The sequence below is a fragment of the Chiloscyllium punctatum genome, chromosome X (genome assembly GCF_047496795.1).
Source record: "Chiloscyllium punctatum isolate Juve2018m chromosome X, sChiPun1.3, whole genome shotgun sequence".
NCBI classification, from domain to species: domain Eukaryota; kingdom Metazoa; phylum Chordata; class Chondrichthyes; order Orectolobiformes; family Hemiscylliidae; genus Chiloscyllium; species Chiloscyllium punctatum.
Window position 1 is genome coordinate 24,423,417 of NC_092791.1, and position 23,015 is coordinate 24,446,431.

The 23,015-nt window shown below is 42.3% G+C and overlaps 2 protein-coding genes across 4 annotated transcripts in view; one reads left to right on the plus strand and one right to left on the minus strand.

The window, feature by feature from the left end:
• On the minus strand, positions 1-11,574 carry npffl (neuropeptide FF-amide peptide precursor like). Of its 3 annotated transcripts, XM_072567103.1 has the most exons (5): positions 11,270-11,574; positions 8,207-8,274; positions 4,108-4,348; positions 2,694-2,818; positions 1-368 (listed from the first exon to the last, which is right to left on the minus strand). In XM_072567103.1, the coding sequence occupies exons 3-5, from the start codon at positions 4,249-4,251 to the stop codon at positions 239-241; spliced, it is 399 nt and encodes a 132-aa protein (XP_072423204.1). In that variant the 5' UTR covers positions 4,252-4,348; positions 8,207-8,274; positions 11,270-11,574; the 3' UTR covers positions 1-238. The 3 variants fall into 3 exon arrangements, with proteins under 3 accessions (XP_072423204.1, XP_072423205.1, XP_072423206.1); XM_072567104.1 differs by lacking the exon at positions 8,207-8,274; XM_072567105.1 differs by lacking the exon at positions 4,108-4,348.
• The window catches only part of ccdc65 (coiled-coil domain containing 65), an 18,596-nt gene continuing 7,108 nt past the window's right edge, over positions 11,528-23,015 (plus strand). Inside the window, exons 1-7 of the mRNA XM_072567093.1 lie at positions 11,528-11,640; positions 15,465-15,614; positions 16,373-16,540; positions 17,398-17,567; positions 17,817-17,955; positions 20,744-20,941; positions 21,758-21,976. Coding sequence (XP_072423194.1) covers positions 15,486-15,614; positions 16,373-16,540; positions 17,398-17,567; positions 17,817-17,955; positions 20,744-20,941; positions 21,758-21,976 — 1,023 coding nt within the window. The 5' untranslated portion in view covers positions 11,528-11,640; positions 15,465-15,485. The remainder of the gene's footprint in view (positions 11,641-15,464; positions 15,615-16,372; positions 16,541-17,397; positions 17,568-17,816; positions 17,956-20,743; positions 20,942-21,757; positions 21,977-23,015) is intronic.

A 23,015-nucleotide genomic window follows, 5' to 3' on the forward strand; every position in this document is an offset into this window, starting at 1 on the left:
TTGATTAAATATTCTCTTTAATTATTAGTAAAGACAATTGTAAGTTTTACAAGTGAATGAATTCATTTCTAAGCATACTGTTTGGAGATGTCTGATGGACTAAAATATTTTGTACTTGGGTTAAAGGACCAATGTGACAAAAAGCCTCAATCTGTTGTCGGGTCTTAAACATTTGGTCGTGATTGATGTGGGGATGATTTTCGGGGGAATGCTACTGTTTGCCTCCTTTCAGGAGCTGTTATTTCTTCTTTCCGAAACGCTGTGGGACTGCCATGTTCCAGAACTGATGCGGGATGACATCCCAGCCTCTGGAACGTATCCGACCTTCAGTGCTGTAGTCTGAGAAGGCTTGAGCTTCGCGGCCAAACCTGAAACAAAGACAGTTGCGGGAAGAACGGAATCAGTTTACAACAGAATCCAGGATATCATCATGTATTCTGATCTTACTTTAGCATTGTAAACCACCCCAAGGTTTGACAAAGCCACACAAGGAGTTATTAGGACTAGTAACCCAACATTTGGTCACTAATATTGATTTTCAGAAGAGAAGGAGAGGAGGGAATTCCAGAGTTTAGAGCCCCATGCAGCTGATGGTACGGCCGCCAAATGAGCAATGGGAATCAGGGGATGTTTGAGAGGCTGGAAACGGAGGAGCACAAAGATCTCATAGGGTTGTGAAGCTGGATTTAGGTGCTCCAGCTTTCTCCCAGAACTCAGAGTCCAGGGGCAGCATTGCAGCTTTCAACAGAGTAACAAAACATTCAATGCCCCTTTCAGTTGATAGCATTTCTGCAGCCTCTCCAATCCTGCACTTCATCTCGCAGCCCCATCTCTGTCTCTATCTCTATCCATGTTTCTCTCTGCCTTAGTCATTCCTGTTTCTAGTTCCGTACGTCGCTGATTTGATTAAAGAACCCCGGTCAAATAGATTACGAAACATAGACCCACTTCCACATCTAAATTACAAATCTCATCATACCATAATACATGACATACACAAGTACTGTTATTAAGGTTTTGAAGAAGACCAGCATTACCTACAGATATTTTACGTCCACATAACCTTTCTTGCCCTTGTCATCCCTCCTGCAAGTTCTTCCCTACACAGGACAGTTACCCCACCTTGCATCACATTCCCAGCTCATCCCCGGGCCCACCTCCAGCCACTTTCATCAGCCAAGTTATGCTCAGTCAACATTTTCAGACCCTGGACAATCTCGACAGACTGCTCCCCCTCCCGCCATTCTGTGAACCTCAGTTTGAGAACCTCTGGCATATTTCCCTTCCTCTGTCTGTCCCTTTGCCTGGCTTCTTTCTCAGCTAGAGGAGGTGGGGGCTTGTCACGGTGTCCCCTAAAATGGGTGCAGGCAGAACGTGCCTCCCCTATCAATGTTTAAGTGCCCAGTTAACCCTTTGCAAAGAAAAGTTTCCATGTAATTTGTCACCATCTGCAGCGTTTCTAGCGTTGCTTCAGTGGAGACCCCTTATTTTTCAGTCCAGCATCCTAATAGCTCTGCTAAGGCTCGTAAGCTTCCTTAATTGACCTGTGTTTCTTGTTCTAGTCCAGGAGAAAAAGGAAGAAAATGTGAAACAGTTCTCCTTATCTCCTAATCTTTTCTCTGGCCCTCTCCAACAGACATTAATTGTGCTACTTATTGTCTTCTTATGCAGCGATAAGGCTAGGTGGTGTAGTGTATCGTGAATTCATATGGACCATTGTGTTGGAAATCTAAAACAAACAAATGCTGGCTGCATCTGCGGAGAAAGAAACAGAGTTAACGTTTTGAGTTTGTTATGACTCCAGAGAAGCATTTGCAATTCCATAGTCAGGCAGCTGTGAAAGTGCACTGCTTGCTTGTTGATCTCTAGAGCCATTTGCAATTCTTCGATCTCTGACCTTATCACCTGATCGCTCTCACGAAACTTCATCTCCTGCTCTCTCTCTTTCCTCCCATTTAAAGTCTCGTTGTGTTTGATCTTTTAAATAAAAATTCCAAAAACAATGCAGAATGTATAAAAACAGTAATTACGCCTCCAAGAAAGCGAGGAAATCAGCTCCAGCCCTGAAAACAACCTCAAAAAAAAGCAATACTTAGAGCTGTATTCCTCTCCTGTCAACCATTTTGGATGCTGTTTTCAACACAAAGGGTGGTGCATGGATGGAATGAGCTGCCAGAGGAAGTGGTGGAGGCTTGTACAATTACAGCATTTAAAAGGCATCTGGATGTGTATATGAATAGGAAGGGTTTCGAAGGATACGGGCCAAATGCTGGCAAATGGGACTAGATATTTTCTAGGATATCTGGTCAGCATGGAAGAGTTGGATCGAAGGGTCTGCTTCCGTGCAGTGTGACTCCACTCTCCAGAACTGGTTTGAAGTTCTAAAGAAAAGTCATGGCAGACTTTAAATGTTAACTCTATTTCTCTCTCCACAGATGCTGCCAGGCCTGCTGAGTTTCTCTTGCATTTGCTGCCTTTGTTTCAGATTTTTAGCATCTGCAGTATTTTGCTTTTATTCTTTATTGCCAGTGTGTTCATGAGCTGCTTGGAGTAACTTTGAACTGAATGGGGTAACAAGCTGCAGTCAAAAAAATCACACCATTAAACACAGCACCAACCTCTCATCCCACCTCCCCCTGCCCACCACCACCACCGCTGCTGCCACCCCCTGAGCCTACCTGGGAGAAACCTACCTCTGTGGCTGGAAGGCAAAGGAAGGACTTCTGCCAAACTTTCCAGGCATGTGGACGATAGAGTTGATCGGTGAGCTCATTGTGTGGTCGTCTGCCAGTCTCCTCACATTGTTCCCTTCCCCATCCTGTCAAGGGACCAGATTGGAGTAATTACCAATCACAGCAGAGTGGATACAAGGTTGAAAATGGCAACATTCTTGTCACATGCATTTGACGTCAACATTGAAAAAGGTCACAAGGAGAATTGTGCTTTGTTTCTTAACGACGCCTTCTCAATTAGAACAGATTAAATGATTCAAAGCTAAACTGTAATGTGTCTTAATGAAGATGACAATGCCTTGAACACCCTTTACAGTAGGTACTCTGGTGAGACAGATGTGCAGAAATTCCAAGTGTGTCTCCAACACTCTGTATGATCAAACTGCTGCAATTCGCTTCTGCACTTCAAGTGTTTAGGGACACAAGGAGCATGTATCTATTGCACCATGACTATCTGGAATGTGCTGAAACATTACAGAGACACCTGGACATTGCTATAGAGCGATAATTCGATACAGCAAGAAACATGTGTCGTCCTGGAAGATAGCTGTGTGTTTGTCGTACTTGTCCTGACCATTATGTGGTGCAGACAGCTGCAAGACAGTTTTGAAGTGCTTCTGAAGATGAATGATGTCGACTCTTGTGAACATAAGCATGTGGAAAATGTTGCTTTATGTTTGGACATAGGCTGCACTCACATAGATCACAGGGAAAAGCTGGTCTATAGCCTTCCGAAATAGATATATACAGCACTATGGCCCACGGACCCAGTGTCAATATTCGGGCTGTGCTTACCAAGGCTACAAGTGTTTGTCATGACTCAGAGAAGGACTTTGAGTCAGGCAGCCCTGCTGAAAGTAAGTTAGGAACACCGTAGGCTATTCAGCCCCTCAAGCCTGGTCCACAAGTTACTGTACTGCACCTCTGCTGTAAAATGGACAGAGTTGGTCAGGCAAGAGTGGGTCTTAGCTAGAGCTGACACACTCAGACTGTGTGTGCGTGTGTGTGCATGTGTGCGTGTGTGAGAGAGAGAGAGAGAGAGAGAGAGAGAGAGGGGGAGGCTGCAGGCACAACACGACAAGCCAATTCTTCGACCCCTTTGGCAAAAGAATTGCATTGTTATAGCATGACCTCAAAATTCAACCCACCCAGACATACACAAAAAGCAGGTTACTGCCAATTAAGCATTTTTGTTTAAAGTTGTAATGGAAACTTGGCAAGACCCCACAAGCAATGATCACAGATGGTCTGACCAACATTGATCGGTAATGATGTCCCACGGAATGGAGACTCGAGGTGAGAGGGCAAGGAGGGACAAATACACTCTGATCAGCAGCAGCATGGAAAAGTTTACAAAGAGCTTAAGGAGTCTTACCACAGCTGCCAGAATGCGAACGGGGAGCCCGTCCTCCTGGTCTGCTTGGTAGATGGTGGCGAACTGCCCCTCGGCAGTGCAAGTAGCTGCTTGCAACGAGCCCAGCACAAGGCAGCACGCTAGGAGCACTTCCCTGTTCATCATTGTGGGTAGCCAACTGCTGAGGAAGAGGTGTGCTATGGCCCTCAACCTCCTGCAACGTGCCTTTTTTAAACCTTCTCCGAAGCCCGCAGGGGCATGTCTGCAAATGGAGCAGGCAATAAAGCAGAGGTGATGCAAAACAACAGGAAAGCCACTTGCAGTATTTAGGGAAGTGATTTAAACGCCAAGAGTGGGTAAGACCACTGCAAATTCGTTGCCATTAAGCGCTTTAGAGCGGTTAACCGGCGCACTGGGAGTGCTGTTAAGAGTTGCAGGACAGGGACTGGGGCCTCTGAGTCACACTTCTATGACATCCAGGATTCACTTGGTGTGTTATTAGCTCAATAAATCTCACAAAGTGGTCCCCGAGGCCCCTTAGAATCAACTGAAGTTAATCTGCTGTCGCAGTAGAAAACTAAACAATACAAACTAACACAAGCTTTTAATCCACTTTTTCTATCAGCAACTCTGAATTATTCATCGTAATTGACCCCTAAATAAAAATAGTGTTTTTTCCCCAGCTTCTAAATATTAATAGACATTATTACTTGAAGCACTTGGTATTAACAATGGTCACATTTCTCACTATTTCCCTGTGCCTGAAGCTAATGGCAGTGCAATAATCCTCACCCTTATGAAGGACTTGAATACTGTAGGGGAGAAAAGCAGTTATCCTCTCAATTTGCTGGCCCACAGGAGCCAGTAGTAATTTTCAATCAATCTGTTCCAACAGGTTTTGACAGATGCTAATTCTTTGTTTCACAATCTTTCACAAGATGTGGGTACCACTGGCTGGGGCAGCAGTTCTTGCCTGTCCCTAGTTGTCCCTTGAGAAGGTGGTGGTGAGCTGCCTTCTTGAACCGCTGCAGTCCTGAGGGAGGGGCTTCCAGGATTTTGACCCAGCAACAGTGAAGGAATGATTAACATATTTCTAAGTCAGGATGGTGAGTGGCTTGGAGGGGAACTTGCAGGGGGTGGTGTTCCCATATACCTGCTGTATCTGTCCTTCCAGTTGGAAGTGGTCATGGGTTTGGAAGGTGCTGTCTAAGAATTTTTGGTGAATTTCTGCAGTGCATCTTGGAGATAGTACACAGTGCAGCTACTGAGTGTTGGTGGTGAAGGGAGTGAATGCTTGTGGACACGGTGCCAGTCAAGTGGGCTGCTTTCTCCTGGATGATGTTGAGCTTTTTGAGTGTTGTCAGAGCTGCACCCATCCAGGCAAGTGGGAAGTATTCCATCACACTCTTGACTTCAAGTCATACAGACACTTCGGTTCAACCAGTCCATGCTGACTATAATCCCAAATTAAACTAGTCCTACCTGCTTGGCTCATAGCTCTCCAAAAATTCTTATTCATGTTCTTATCTAAATGTCTTTTAAACACTGTAACTGAACCCACATCCATCACTTCCTATGGAATTTCATTCCACACATGAACCCACTCTCTGTAAAAATTAAAATTGCCCCTCATGTCTTTTAAAATCCTTCTCCCCTCACCTTAAAAATATGCCCCCTAGACTTGAAATCCCTCACCCTAAGGAAAGGACACCTTCTATTCACCTTATCTAGACCCCTCATGATTTTATAAACCTCCTTAAGGTCACCTCTCAGCCTCCTACACTCCAGTGAAAGAGGTCCCAGCCTATCCAGCCTCCCCTTATAACTCAAACCCTCTATTCCTGGCAACATCCTGGTAAATCTCTTTTGAATTCTTCTGACTTGTGCCTTGCAGACGGTGGACAGACTTTGGGGATTCCAGAGGCAAGTCATTTGCCTGAGAATTCTAAACTGCTGACCTGATTCTGTAGCCACAGTGTCCTGGAGCAGTTTTCTTTTTAAAAAAAAAGTAGCTCCCATATACTGACAACCCAGCAGCCCTGAACAAGCAAGTAGTCCTGGACTTCTCACTATCCACATTCATCAATCAGGATCTTCTTCTGACCTATTCTCTGAATCATTGGCTGGCTGCAAGGTGGGCCTCTTGACTTTGAATGTCCGTTAACACTGCAAAGCTTCTCTGATTGACACATAGGAAGGACAATCTGCACCAACTGTGTATCAGTTAGCAGCATTCTTGCTCCTGAGTCAGAGGCGTCCAGGTTCAAGTCCCACTGCAGGACACGTGCACAAAATTCAAAGCTAACACTTCAAATAGAGTGCCGCACTGTTGGAGATGCCATCTTTCAGGTGAGATGTCAGCTTCCTACTCAGGTGATGTAAATGTTTCTATGGCCTTGTTTTGTGGAAGAACAGAGGAATTCACCATGGGGTCCTGACCAATAATTGCTCCTCAATCAACATCACTGAAATAGATTATCTGTTTGTCATCCCATTTTCTGTTCGTGGGAGCTTTCTATGTGAAAATTGGCTGCTGTGTTTCTAACATTATAACAGAGACCACACTTTAAAAGTACTTCATTGACTGTAAAGCACACTGAGATGTTCAGGAGTTGTGAACACCACTATAGAAATGTAAATGCTTCTCTTTAGAGTCAGGATTCAAAATTTGAATGTAACTTTTCCCTGTAAATTATTCCCAACTCATCCTAATAAGAAGCAAAATCTGTTAACAGAAAAGAAATGTAGAGTATATCAGAACCAATGATTTCCACTGAGTCCTGATGTCCAACATTGCATCAATTCTCCCATTTAAAAAGCAAACGAGTAAGTTAATCTCTGATTTGTGTAATCTTACACTGTGCACTATGTCAGAAAGAAGCAAGTTTTATGATATTTATTTTGCTTCAAGCTCCTAATCAGATTTTTCTTGCAAAGTAAAGTCTCAGATGTTGCCCTCTGAGGACTAGTTGATAAAGCTCAGAACTTTTTCTGTTGGCAGCCACTAAAACAAAATCTTTCAGCTAACAAAACACTGTTAACTCAGGCATTCTCAGAGTGGCACTGATTGTCCTGAGAGGATTTGATATAGAATCATAGAGTACTTACAGTGTAGAAAGAGGCCTTTTGGCCCATCAAGAGTACACTGACCCTCCAAAGAACACCCCAACAAACCCAGCCCTTCGTCCTATCCTCATATCTCTGCATTAATCGCTCATCTGCCTGCACATCCCTGGACACCATGGACAATTTAGCATGGCCAATCCACCTAACCTGCACATCTTTGGACTGTAGGACAAAACCACAGCATCTGGAGGAAACCCACGCAGACACTAGGAGAACGTACAAACTCCACACAGACAGTCCCCTAAGACTGGACTTGAACCCAATCCCTGGTGCTATGAGGCAGCAGTACTAACCACTGAGCCACCATGCTGCCCTCACTGCGGACAAATCAAATTGTGGACAATCCTCAAGCAGTTGTGATGTGTGCAGTGTAATTAATATATATTTTAATATCATCTATTTTGGAATTTTTAATTCTGAACTGGTGGCATGTGGGTTTCTGTGTGACTGAAGGGCGTGAGATTAATTTCTAGGTATTTCTATCGCCATGGTGATTTTATGTTCCAAAACAATCTGAGAGACATAGTTCTGGAACGCTAATGGGAATTTATTTACATTGGGAGGTTGCCCAGTGAACAAAGACCTACTGTTACCAGAGAGTTCCCCTGTCGTTTTCAAAATCACAACTCTGCTCTGGAGAAAGATTATTGGGAGAGGGTTTAATGAATAAGTGGATAAATCTCTGAGGTATGCTGGTTGTTCTTGTGCCCTCAAGAGTCATGTGATTGAGACTCTGCTAGAAAGTTGGATCAGCTCTAGAGCAGAGGGGTCTGCAGTCAAATCATCATATTCATAAGCACTGTTTTGAAGAAACATTTTGAGGTTGGGCCTGAATGTATCTCAAGCACATGTAAACATGGTGAGATTGGTGGAGACACTGATCTAGAGCAAATGGTGCTTTTCTGACAATCTGAAGAACTGCAAAGCAAGGCCGAGGAACTGTGTGGCAAAAATCCTCAGAATCCTTCCCGAGTACTTTAAGTTGAAGACTTACCAAAATCATCACTAATCTTTGGTCGGCTTGCCTTATATTCAGGGCTGTGTGCTCTCATGTTCCATTTTCTTAAGACAGCAAAAGAATCAGAGTTAATTGTGACGGACCTTAATCACTATTTTGTTTCAAATAAGCTTATCCTTCAATGTGCCTCAGTCACAATAATTGACCAACCTATATAAATTATTAATAAAGGAGTCTGCTGATTCCCCTGGCTTCTGGTGCATTCAATAATAAGCTTCCTCTTGAACCGAAAACAAGAGCTGCTAGGACTGACTGAAAATCAGGTTTGATCAATACTTTTGTCCACTCAGGACATAATTCACAATGGGGCCCACTGTGTATATTAAAAAGATTACCAATCATGGTGCCGTAGCTGCTTGGAATGGAGACCTGGGACTGTTCCGTAAAAGTGGAAGTGCATTTTCCACAACCCTCATCTATACCCGAATAGGTACTTCAACAGCTTCAAAGAACTATGGAAGGGATAAGAGGTGCTTCGGTGGTGTGGACATGGCTGCCATATCCGAGTATAGACCTATTTGGGTTAAGTCTTCAACATAAAGTACTTGGGAATGATGCTGAAGATTTTTGCCTCATGGTTTCTCAGACGTTTCGCTATTCTTCAGATTCTTAGAAAAGTGCCATCTTCTCCACTGATAGCACCACATTTTACTGTGCTTGAGATAAGTTCAGGCCAGATCTCTAAATGTTTCTTCTGACAGTATTTACGACCATGATGATTTAGCAGCAGACCCCACTGCTCTAGAGCTGATCCAATCTTCTAGCAGAGTCTCAATCACATGACTGTTGAGGGCACAAGAACAACCAGCATTTCTCAGAGACTCGACCACTTATTCATTATTCATCAGGCTTACCTACAGTCTTTATCCAGAGATGTACAAAGTTAAAAATCACACAACATCAGGTTATAGTCCAACAGGTTTAATTGGAAGCACACTAGCTTTCGGAGCGACGCTCCTTCATCAGGTGATTGTGGAGGGCTCGATCGTAAAACAGAATTTATAGCAAACATTTGCAGTGTGATGTAACTGAAATTATACATTGAAAAATTGATTGTCTGTTAAGCCTTTCATCTGTTAGAATACAGTGATAGTTTCACTAATGTTAGTTAGTGATAGTTAGGTAGTGATAGTTAGGTAGTGATAGTTTTACATAAATTCATGAATTTATGTAAAACTCTGTTATCTCACTTTTTAGATTAGAATCAATCTAAACATCAGGTCATAGACAGAACACAGGGGGCTAACACTCCTTGACTTGTCCGACCTGCCTATCTTCTTTTCCACCTATCCACTCCACCCTCTCCTCCTTGACCTATCACCTTCATCTCCTCCCCCACTCACCCATTGTACTCTATGCTACTCTCTCCCCACCCCCACCCTCCTCTAGCTTATCTCTCCATGCTTCAGGCTCACTGCCTTTATTCCTGATGAAGGGCTTTTGCCCGAAATGTCGATTTCGCTGCTCGTTGGATGCTGCCTGAACTGCTGTGCTCTTCCAGCACCACTAATCCAGTATTTGGTTTTCAGCATCTGCAGTCATTGTTTTTACCTTCAACATATTGTCTAGCTATCACCATTGTTAACAGCTAACTCAAGAATGCAACTTTTAAAAAAAGGTTTTGTGATTTACACATGAAAGAAGTGAAACTATCACTGTATTCTAACAGATGAAAGGCTTAACAGACAATCAATTCTTCAATGTATAATTTCAGTTACATCACACTGCAAATGTTTGCTATAAATTCTGTGTTACGATCGAGCCCCTCCACAATCACCTGATGAAGGAGCGTCGCTCCGAAAGCTAGTGTGCTTCCAATTAAACCTGTTGGACTATAACCTGGTGTTGTGTGATTTTTAACTTTGTACACCCCAGTCCAACACCGGCATCTCCAAATCATATCCAGAGATGGGTAGTGATTCTGAAAACTACAGAGAATCTCCCTGGTTCTTCTTCATTGCTGGGGTTGGGTAGGGTGTAAGAGAGTGGGAGACATGGCCTCAGGGAGCAATTGGTGGATGGTTCTGCTCCATATTTAGGAATAGTCAGGGGACTTTCCTGTGCTGTTGCACTGCGTATGTTCAGCATGTGGTGAGTGAAGCATGAGGCTTTCAAAGATCAGAAATGGGTCCCACAAGAAGCACAGGACCTTAAATTAAATAAATTATTTCCAATTTTGTATGTTTCTGCCTGCACTTCTGACTCTAACTTAATCATATCCCAAATGGTGGGTACTACCAATTATAAATGTGCATGCTTACTGGAAACTGTATTTGTACTTAGGAGATAATCTAGCATCTGAATAACAGGCACGAATGACAGACTACACTCTCAGCATGACTATTTATTTTGACTTATTAATAAGTTACTTTTCATAGAAAAACATCAATTGTAGTACCTCAGACACTCTAATCATATTTAACGAAAATAGAATGTACTTTATTCCATCACCACAACACAGTCGTAAAGCATATTCAGGTTGCTTTCTGAATTTTCTTTTGAATTTAAGGCTGTATTTTAATTTGTAGCAGTTTGACAAGTTTTGCTTGTTTTCAATTGTAAGATTTGGTCAACGTTGAGAGCTCAGCTCTGAAGTTTCTGAAGCTAATACTTCCAAATATTACCAGTTTCTTATTTCTTATAATGCAAGATTAAAGGCTGTTTTATCCTTAATCTTAAATATAACACAAAATATGTATTCTGATGACCTGCCTGGGATACCGTCTGTGATTTAGATTTGACTGAAGTATACTTACTAATAATTCGAGTGAATAATCATTAAGCAAAATTAGGCATTAATTTTACACAAAACGGGGTTAAAGACGAAAGTAATCCAGGTACTGCAAATGCTGAAAATCTGAACTACGAAGAGAAAATGTTGGAAGTAGGTCTGGCAGCATCTTTATAGAGAAACAGTTTTCCTGGTTAATGACCTTTGAAAGGTTAATTCTTGCTTCTCTCTGAAATTGGTGAGTGTTTCCACCATTCATTTTCTTCTAATTTCATATTGAAATACATTAAATTGTCTTGAAAACTCACCTTTAAACTGTACTTTTTCGTGCTATGGAGATGCCGATGTTGGACTGGGGTGTACAAAGTTAAAAGTTTCGGAGCTAGTGCTTCCAATTAAACTTGTTGGACTATAACCTGGTGTTGTGTGATTTTTAACTTTGTACTTTTTCATGTGGAATAGGTAAACTTAATGAGATGAATCCTCCAGACCGAAAAGGGGCTGCTGAAGGATAAGGTACCGGCTCGAGGCTCCCTCTTGTTCCAGTGATTGCTCGTTGGCGGTTGCTGAGGCCGTGCGAGAGCGCGCAGTTGCTAGGTTACCGTTGGACAGCCGCAGTGTGTAGTCTCCCCGGGGACTGCTGCGAGACGAAGAATCGGAAGGTCGAGGAGGACAAGGGGTGAGAGGCTCCCACTGTCTGCAGAGACAGGGTCCAGGCGGCCCGAGGGACAGAGACCTCGCGGAGTTCAGCTGGCGGCGGCGTCCTAAAGACAAAATTGCATTTGTGTAGTGCCTCTCCCATCCTCAGGGACTGCTAAAGTGCTTCCCAGGCATGTTCCTTTCCCCGCCCCCTCTCTCCATCCAGGTAAAACCTGGCAGCCTAATTGGGGACAGCAAGATCCCACTTCAGGGCAAAAGAAATACTTTGACGTTCTGAAGAAGGGTCACTAGATTCTCGAAACCTCAACTCGCTTTCTTTCTCCACAGATGCTGCCAGACCTGCTGAGTTTCTCCAGAGTTCTATGTTTTTGCTTCAGATCTTCAGTTGTTTGTTTTATTAATCTTTATAATGTTGTTGGTTCCAGAAGAGATATCAATGTTCAAGACGTGTTGTGGGTCTTTTCCATTATCTAAACAGTTAAACAAATTATTTTAAAAAACCATTTGTAGTTATATATTCACTTTTGCGAATTTGGGAAAAGCTCTTTTATTTTGAATTGTATGAAACATGGCAATCAATTCGTGTACAGCATGTTCCTACAAACAGAAATGTGATAGTGAGCAAATATTATGTTTTAGAGATGTTGACTGAAGGATATGTATTGTCCACACTAAGAAAACGCCCATGCTCTTTGTGTCACAAGGAGCTACAGGGAACGTTCTCTCTTTTTAAAAAAATGTGATTTGTTTAAGTGCCCTGGACCCTTTCGATTATTTTTTAACAGGCGTACAGTAAGTTTAAAGGGCAGATTTGTGAGTCACCTGAACTGTGACTTGTAGTTATTGTAGACACTCCAGTTAAATCATTTATGTTCTCCTGAGACATAGGCAGTTTAGAGTTGAATATTGTTTCTATAGATTCTGGAATGATTCCTGCGAATTGGAAGGTAGCAAATTTTTAAAGAAAGCCGTGAGAGAGAAAACCGGGAACTAGAGACCTGTTGGCTTTACATCTGTAATAGAGAAAATGCTAGAATCTATTCTAAAGGATGGGATAAACAGACACCTGGTTGATAATGATCTGATTGGACAAAGCATGGATTTGCCAATAGAGAATCATGTTTAACAAAAGAGGAGCTTGTTTTTTTGAAGATATTGCAAGCAAAATTGATAAAGGAGATCCAATGGACATAGCATATGTTGATATTCAGAATGATGTTGATGAAGTTCCTTAGGGAGGCTGTGTAGAAAAATTAAAGCACATAGTGAAATAACTCCATAAAGCTTGGTTTCCCATCACCAAGTCACCCTTTATTTACATGTGCATTGTACATGACACTGGTCTGGCTTTCTCAGAGTGAACAGAACCTCTGACCCTCCTGTTTATATCTGTCAGCCAGGGCTCCCTGATTGAACCAGATTAACAGCCCCATTAAGGGAATTCATATTCTATGAGGTCCACCTGGCTGACCTTGTTACAGTCACTACACAGGATAGGAGGTAATGTACTGACATAAATTAATGATTGACTGACTATTAAACAGAGAGCAGAAATAAATGGATTATTTGCAGGCTATGACTAGTGGATATCACAAGGCTCATTATTTTGCCTGTTATACACAGTAGGTATCATTGATTTGGAAACCAATGTAATATTTCCGAATTTGTGGATGGTACAAAGCAAAGTGGGAAGGTGTGTTGTGATAAACATGGTAAGCAGCTCCAGGAGGATTTGGCCAAGCCTAGTGAGTGGGCAAGAACTTGGCAGAACATATATAATGCGGAAAATGTGAGGTTATCCACTTTAGTCGGAAGAACAGAGGTGCAGAGTATTTGTTAAATGGTAAGAGGTTGGAAGTGTGAATGTACAAAGGGGTCTAAGTCAATTAGTCATTTAAGGCCAACATGCAGGTGTAGCAAGCTATCAGAAAGGCAAATGGAATGTTAGAACATTAAGGCAAGAGGATTTGAGTTCAGGAAATTTTGCTTCAGTTGTGCAGGAGATAGGTTAGACGACACCTAGAGTACAGTGTGCAATTTTGGTTTCTTTATCTCAGGAAAGATATTGTCATTGAGGCAGTGCAACAAAGGTTCATCAGACTTGTTCTTGGGATGGCAGGGCTGTCCTATGGAGAGAGATTAGGCAAACTGTGCCCGTATTCTTGAAGAATGAGAGGTGATCTCATGAAACTTTGAAAATACTTAAAGGGGTAGACAGGGTAGATATAGGCAAGATGTTTCCTATAGCTGGGGAAACTGAAACTATGGGGGCACAATTTAAAAAGTAAGGGGATGCCTCTTATGTCAGAGATGAGAAATTGTTAGTTATAGGCTTGTGAACCTTTGAATTCTCTGCCCCAGAGGGCTGTGGAAGCTCTATTTTTGAGCATGTTTAAGGGAGAGATTGATAGATTTGTAATTGCCAGTGACATACAGGGTTATGGGGATGGGATGGAGAAAGGTATTGAAGTATTCAATCAACCATGATCGTATTGAATGATAGGGAAGGGCAGGCCTGACGAACTGAATGGCCTGATCCTATCTAAAAAACGGCACTTCTGGCAGTTCAGCACCCTTCAACTTTCCTGTATTACATAGTGACTACACTTCTAAAGTGGTTATCTGGCTGTAAAGTACTCCGGAATGTCCTCAGGGTATGAAAGAGGCTATTTGGAAATGTAAAGTTTAGTTTTTCATTACTGCATTTTAATAAGATGAAATTGGCTCATCATTATCAAAGGATAGGCTACAGCCAGAATCCTACCAATTGAATATCTGGCCAAATCTATTTGGCAAAACCTGAGGTGTTGTCTCCTTTTAACTTGCCATGAGAAAGGGACATTAAAAGGCTTGCATTTACTTATGTATCTACCCAAACACCACAGGTACAATGATCTGGCAGCCTAGTATTTATGGTGTTGGACTAATGACTGAGCTAATTGAAATCAAACTTGATAAATCCAGTCAGCTGCAGACTGACAGGAAGGAAAAGCCACAAAGGTTGCTGGATTGCTGTAAAAATCAGACTCGGGACCCTAAAATCCTTCAGGGAAGAGGGTGTCACTTCTAAATCCAAATATGAGTTGTTGGAAATCAAACTCAATTAATCTGATTTGTGTATTGGCATAGAGAAAACAATCTCAAATGTTGAAACCAAATATTTATTCACCAATCGATCTTCCATGCATTACTCTTGGCAAGTAAGGTGGTTTATGAGGACAAGGTAACTGGGGAGTTCTCAGTTATTTCCTGGGTTAGGATCGCATCAGGCATTTGATAGCAGGGGTTTAAGATGGTTGCCCAAGTCTCCTACAGCGAGCTCAGTGCCACAGCACCTACCTGCTGTGAAGATCAGAGCTGGAAGGGTTCCATCGACAGTGAGTATAAATCAGTAAAGTTTAGTTATTACCTAAGTAGCCACTAGAGGCACACATGATAAAACGTGACATAGCTTTACATTAATCAAAATCACTGATGTTCTAAATTGGGACTTGGAATCCTTTGTTGCAACCATTCAGCCTACTCTGCCATTCAATAAGGTCATGGCTGATCTGATTGTGGTCTCAATTCCACTTTCCTACCTTACCTCAATAACCACTGACTCCCTTGCTAGTCACAAATCTATCTACTCAGCCTTAAATATATCTGATTACCCTACCTCCACCACTCTCTGACGAAGAAAATCTCACAGGCTTACGGCCCTCAGAGGAAGCAAAATACTTCTCATCTCTGACTTAAATGGGAGATCCCCAAATTTTAAACTGTTGGAAAATTCAAAAGTATTGCATTCTAATCTTGTATGCACTGTCACATGCTTTGTTGGTGACTTGGAAATCTCTTCAGTGATCCACAGATTGAATCACAATGCCGAAGAAATCTAAAAAAGCGACCAAAATGACCGAGGAGGAGCAACTGCTGTACATGCAGCAAAAAATGCTGGAGGAGGAAGAGAGGCAAAAAAAGAAAGAGGATATGCTGAATCAATTCTTAAAGGTATTTCTTTTAAATCTAATTGTTTTTTCCCCAAATCTGTCATTTTCATATTTATTCGTTCATGAGTGTTGCTGGCTATTTATTGTCCACCCCTAATTGCCATTTGGAGGGTGCTTGTGCGATGCCTGCTTTGAACTACTGCAGTCCTTAGGATGTAGGCACACTGCAATACTGTTGGGAAGGATGTTCCAGGATTTTGACCCAGCAACAGTAAAGGGTCAGTCATCTAATTCCAAGACAGAATGGTGTTTGGTTGGGGGGAGGGGAGAGGAGCAATTCTGTAGAGAGTATTGTGCCTGTGTTTCTGCTGCCCTTGTCCTTCTAGGTGGTCGATAACACTGGTTTGGGAGATGCTATTTTGTCGGTTGCTAGGGTGGCATCAGACAGTAGCAGAAAGCAAGTTTATAGAGGTATATACTGCTGCCACTGTGTGTTGGTAGTGGAGGGAATGAATGTCAAAGGTGTTAGATGGGATGCCCATAAGTGGACTCCTTTGTCCTAAATGGTATTGGTCTTCTTGACTGCTGTTGGAGCTGCAATCATCAGGCAAGTGGGGGAGTATTCCATCACACTCCTGACGTGTCCCTTGGGGGTGGTCAACAGGCTTTTGAGGGACAATAGGTGAATTACATGCCAGAGAATACTCAGCCTGTAACCATGGGATGTGTCCTGTATTTATTTCGTGGTTTGAGTCATGCAATTGTGGTTTGATTTGCCATACTCTTTCTGCTTCATCACGAGTGTTCTTTCCCCTACAGGATAAACTGTCCAAGGAAGAGCACAACACCCGGCTGAACACACTGAAGCTAAATGAGAAGTGGCGCACTGTGATGCGGGAGGCAAAAGCTGCAGAACTCCGGAAGGACATTGAGATCCTGAGCCAAACCTTTGAAAGAATTGTGGACCGGAAAGATGGTGTGATCAGGGTAAGATGAAGATAAATTGCCGCTGTCATAGGATTGTGCCTTGAGACATAATGAACTGTTTAGAGAACAGGCTAAATATGTTTCACATTTTCACTCCTCATTAAAGAGACAGGCTAACTGACAGCTGCATAGGCACAAAGGTTCCAGCATTTCCTGCAAGCTTGGCCTCCTACTGGCTGCACTATGTAACAGCATCAACCCTCACTGTTGGAACTGTATGCATATACTGTACGACCATGTTATTTTAACAATTCATATATGATAATCTTGCGCCTGCATAGGGTCGTCAAACAATATTCAGATGTACGAGTATCTGTTGGTGGATAAAGATTTGAGCTGTGAATAGTCTGTCGGGAGACTGCCTTTCTGTTAAAGTGAGAGATTTCCATTCTGTCTGAAATGGTGATTTTTGTTTAGCTGCCATTCTCTCATCGTCAGCATTCAGATTGCTGATGGCCACGTAATCTTCCCTTCAACACCATAACTGAACCAGCAACGTGTTCACTCTGTTTTGCCTGCAGTGCACATCCCATTTGCTGTCTGATAGGACAAATGCAACATTTGCAAAGCCTTGGCTACTGTTACACTGCAAGTACTTGCACTAGCAAACAGTTTCCCAGAGTGAGTGCCCAGTCACCATATCCACTCAGTACACAGCACTGATGCTGTTACTGAGATTGGGAACCAGGGATCCCAAACCTGGATCATACCCAGTTTGTAGTGCTCATACTACTGTAACATGATGTGGGGGAATGTAGCGGCGAGGAACTCCAATCAACTACATCAAATTGAGTATACTAATTAAACTCAGTGAGCCAGCAGAGGAATCAGTAATCTGTTTCTTATGTGTCTTCCAGGCTTTAACAAAAGATTTGGAAGAGGCAGAGGAACAGTATGCAACAGCCCTTCGGAACCATATTCAGAACGTGGATAAGCTGGTGGATCTGCAACGCAGTCGACTCACCATAATAGAGAATGAGTTTGAGGCAGAGTTGGCGTCACTGAAAGAAGAGTTTGATGCCGAAAGGTCAGTGTTCAGTTTTGGAATACAAGGAGATGTTGCATTTACTGAATTTTAAAATGGCAGTTATAGCTCTTTTCACAATACCTGTGGTTCATTTCCACTTTAAAAACTGAGATTGATTTTCAATTGCTTAATGCTCTTTCTAAATTACATAACTGAGGAAAGTTTAATGGTGTGATTTGTTCTGTGTATTTTGGATGAGAAGGTGGCTGTTATTCTAGTGATTGTTGAATTCAATCTGCATCTTGACAGAAAGCAGATGATTGTGCAGCATGAGCAAGAGATGACCAATCTGGAGGATATCATGTATGCTATGGACCAGATCTTTGGTGAAGTTGCAAACGAAGCACGACAAGAATTCAACAGCACAAGGGATGACCTCAAAAACAAGGTAAGGAAGCTTGGATCCCACCAATAGAATGACGAATGGGTATTGACACCAAGTGCTCTCAAAGATACAGGAACTAGCTGGTTACCAACAAAATCTATGACTTTCAATATTTATCATAAGATTTCTAGAATGGAGAAGATCAAGCCTTGAGTCATTGAGACGTAGACACAGAGTCCTACAGCATGGAGACAGGCCCTTTGGCCCAAACCTTATCAAAGGCCTTTCTGAAATCCATATAGACTACATCTACCACCTTGTCCTCGTCAACTTTCCTGGTCACTTCATCAAAGAACTCAAAACAAATTTGTGAGGCATGATCTCCCATTCACAAAGCTCTTAGTCAAGGAAAAAGTGAGGACTGCAGATGCTGGAGATCAGAGTCAAAAAGTGTGGTGCTGGAAAAGCACAGCCGGTCAGGTGGCTTCCGAGGAGCAGGAGAGTTGACGTTTCGAGCATAAGATCTTCATCAGGAATGTTAGTGGGTGGAGGGGATCTGAGAGATAAATAGGAGGGGAGTGGGGCTGGGGGGAAAGGTAGCTTGGACGGCAATACATAGATGAAGATGAGGGGTGATGATAGGGTGCAGTGGACAGATGGGCAGGAAGGTGGACAGATGGGACAGTTCAAGAGGCAGTGTCGAGTTGGAACCCTATCTTTCCAAAAGCATGTGCATCTTCTCTCTCAGAATCTTTTCAAGTAACATACCAACCACAGATGTTAATCTTACTGGTCTATAGTTCCCAGGCTTTTCTTTGCAGCCTTTCTTGAATAATGGCACAACATTCGCTACCCTCTAGTCTTCCAGGACTTCACCCATTGCTAATGATGATGCAAAAATATCAGCTAGGGCGCTCGCAAGTTCTTCTCTAGCCTTTTGCATATATCTGGTCAAAACCAGGAGATTTATCCACCTTCATACATTCTAATACATTCAACACCACCTCTACTGTGATATGGACTGTCCCCAAGATATCACCACTAACCTCCCCAAGTTCCAAAATCTTTATCTCCTTCTCCATAGTAAAGACAGAGGAGAAATATTCATTGAGAACCTACCCCCATCCCCTGTGGTTCTCCACATACTTGTCCACTTTGGTCCTTGAGGGGTCCTATTCTCTCTCTCGTTATTCTTTTTCCTTTAATAGACTTCAAGTACCTTTTTGGATTCATCCTAAATCTTCTCAGCCAAGGCTGTCTCGTGCCCCCTTTGCACCCTCCTGATTTCCTCCTTCAGTAAACTCCTGTATTCCCTGTATACCTCCAGGGATTCCCTTGATCCTGCTTGCCTGAGCCACAACTCCTTTTTTCTGGTGAAAGCCTCACTATCTTTTGTCATCCAGGGTTCCCTATTTCTGCCAACCTTGCATTTCACCCTCACAAGAAAATATAGATCTTGAACTCTAGCTATCACACTTTTAAAGACCTCCCATTTGCCAGAGGTCCCTTCACCTGCAAACAACCTCCAATCAACCCCTGCAAGCTCCTGTCTAATTCCATCAACATTCGCCTTGCCCCAATTTAGAACTTGAACCTGTGGACCAGTTTTTTTTTCCTCTTCATAACTATTTTAAAATTAATAGAGCTGTGGATGATACAGATGTGTGTGTTTGTTTGTGGGTCTAAACATTGCCATAGACTTCTAAGTGGTAAATGCTCTTTTGTTTTCATACTGAAACTGTTATTCCCTTCTGAAGACAGACTGCTTGAGTAAAAACAGGCATTTTTCATGTATGAAGTCCAGCTAGTATTGTGGGGTATAGTTCTGTTCACGGCCAATATCTATGCACCTTTACTTTCTAGCAAGTGTTTACTGATTAAGGGTTATGGTAGCAGTAATGTTACTGGATTAGTGATCCAGAGGCCTGCATTAATTATTTGGGGATGAGAGTTCAAAATCTACGGTGACATCTGGGGAATTTAAATTCAATTAATTATTGCAACTGGATTTTAAAGGGAAAAAAAAGCTGTTCACCATAATAATCATCATTATAATCATCATCAAACTGTGAAAAGACCTTTCCATCGATTGGGCACAGTGCAATATATGTTGTGGTCTTATGTCACAGAGCATCTGAACTCTGGGTTAACCTGAAGAACTGGGAATGAATTCTAGTAAGTTATAATTTGTCTTGAAAAGTAGCAGCACATTGAGGTAGAATATAAATGTAACTATTTCTGCACACTTTCTATGCCTTCGACATATCCACAGTGCTCTGTCATTCTGCTGCACTGTAAGATGTCAATGGGCAGTTTGCCCAGGCTATAGGACTGTGAACTCATTTTTCATATTCACCTGTGAATGTGACAGACTGTTTGCATTCATTCTAATTCATTCTTGTTTGCACAGCTCAATGAAATTCTGTGTGTGTTTCCTATGAATGGCCTTCAAGAAGTTCTTAGCCAGCCTAATTGAGCAAGTGTTTTTGTTCTTTAGATTTTTAAATGGTAGCAAGACTCATAGTTGCAATACAGAGATAAAGTCAATATCTCTTGCTGCTGTTTATACACTGGTTTATTGATGAAAATAAAATTAACATAGTCCAAAATCTGGCCCAAGGTCATTGTCATGTGAAGACCATTTCATCAAACTAACATTTAACTGTAAGAACTAAGACTGACTTCTTGTATTTTCGTGATTCTTAAAAGTTGCTATCAAGCTGAAATTATTGCAGAAGCTAGGATGGTTTCCTGTGAAGAACATTTTATGTCATTTCTACTATTTCTAATTCGCTCAAGCAAACAGCACCTAAATCTTAATGAGACTAGTTGTGTTTTTTGCTGCATTTAGAGTCTGGAGGAGAAGCATTCACTCCGAGTTAATCTGGAGGGATTAGTGGAAGATTTGTGGCTGCAGTTCCAACATGCATTGAAGAACTATATTGACTCAACTGAGGATCGAAAGATTGCATTTGAAACACTGAAAGCACGAGATGAAAAGAGTGCAAAAGAGATTGAAATGCAGATGAGAAAGCTGCAGAAGATGCAAGTAGGTCTAACTAAATACTCATTGTACCTGTTGTATCGTAGCACAGTTATTGCAGAGTTTAATTTGACAGTACTTGGAAAAATACACTCAGTTATTAACCTTGCATTGTTACAGCTGCAACTTTACTCAGGTTGGATTTGTACATTGTTGTTTAGAATATTAATGACCCTCTCTTTCTGTCTGTTGTAGCCTTTCTTGTCCCTTTCAGTTTTGTGTATTTTAGATCCTCTGAACAATATTTGGAGCTCACAAAATTATTCCCATGGAATCTTCACTATTGAAATCTAAGGGCGGATTTTATGAATTAGCACTGCCCATGTGGAGTATAATATATTAGTGAATCGGAGGCAAATTAATTTTAATGGCTGGAAAATCATGAGGAGCTAGGTGCTCCTAGTGGGAAAGGTTTGGAGAATAATTGTGTGTGAAATCGGCACCTCAAAACTGTGTTGCTGCTCCATCTGTCTGTGTGTTATCTTCAGCTTTCCAACTCAAGCTTGGTGTCACCTCATCGCTACTTTCTCAATGACTTCACCTTTCATCCTGCACTTTTCAATTTTGATAAGTTGGACTGAGGTGGACAAGGTCAAAAGTCACAGCACACCAGGTTATAGTCCAAAAGGTTTATTTGAAACCATAAGTTTTCGGAGCTCTGCTCCTTCGTCGTCTGACGTGTGACTTCTGACCTTTTCAATTTTGATATTGCCTTGGCATGTGCCTGAGTTCTGAGTTCCTAAAATATTAGTGTAGCGTTTAATCTCTATACTGATCACTGGAAGTTCGACATGCTCCATTTATTTATTATTTTACCAACAGGATACAATAGCAACACTGAAGGTCAAGATAGCAGTTAATTCACAAAAGTGTGAGGCACAGAACAAAAAATTACGGGACGAAAAGGAAACAATCAAGCAGCATTTCCTGATGCAGAAAAGTCAGATGAATTACCTCCGAGCATGTGAGCATGAGCGACTCGTCAAACTAACGGTGGAGAGTAATGCTGCCATCAAAACACTGAAGGATATTTGTGATAAGGTAAAGTCACAAATCCCCTCGATAAAATGTAAAAAGGTGCAAATTCATCCTGCATGTTCATTAACATGAGTGGACAGCAGAAAGCCTACTTGATTACTTGGATAACTGGGGTTCTTTCTGGGGAAGGTGGGACCTCTATAAACAGGATGGTCTGCACCTGAACCTGAGGGGCACCAGTATCCTTGGGGGGAGGTTTGCTAGTGCTCTTGGGGGGGGGTTTAAACTAACTCTGCAGGGGCATGGGAACCCAGACTGTAGCTTTAGGGTGCAGGACCTGGAGTGTAGGGAGGTTAGGAATATGGCATCAATCTTAAAGGAGGGTGCCTGTAAACAGAAGAGTGGCTTGAAGTGTGTATACTTTAATGCCAGAAGTATACGAAATAAGGTAGGTGAACTTGCAGCGTGGGTTGGTACCTGGGACTTCGATGTTGTGGCTATTACGGAGACATGGCTAGATCAGGGACAGGATTGGCTGTTGCAGGTTCCAGGGTTTAAATGTTTTAGTAGGGTCAGAGGTGGGGGTAAAAGCGGGGGGGTGTGGCTTTGCTTGTCAAAGATAGTATTACAGCGGTGGAAAGGAAGATGGACGAAGATTTGCCATCTGAGGTAGTTTGGGTTGAGGTTAGGAATAGGAGAGGTGAGGTCACCCTGTTAGGAGTCTTTTACAGGCCTCCTAATAGTCCTAGAATCGTTGAAGAAAGGATTGTGAAGATGATTCAGGAGAAGAGTGACAGTAATAGGGTGATTGTTATGGGAGACTTTAACTTTCCTGATATTGATTGGGAAAGCTATAGCTCAAGTTCGTTAGATGGGTCAGTGTTTGTGCAATGTGTGCAGGAGAGTTTCCTGACACAATATGTAGATAAGCCAACAAGAGGTGAGGCCATACTGGATTTGGTTCTGGGTAACGAACTAGGCCAGGTATTAGAACTAGAGGTAGGTGAGCACTTTGGGGACAGTGACCACAATTCGGTGATTTTTACTCTCGTGATGGAGAGGGATAAGTGTGTACTCCAGGGCAAGAGTTATAGCTGGGGGC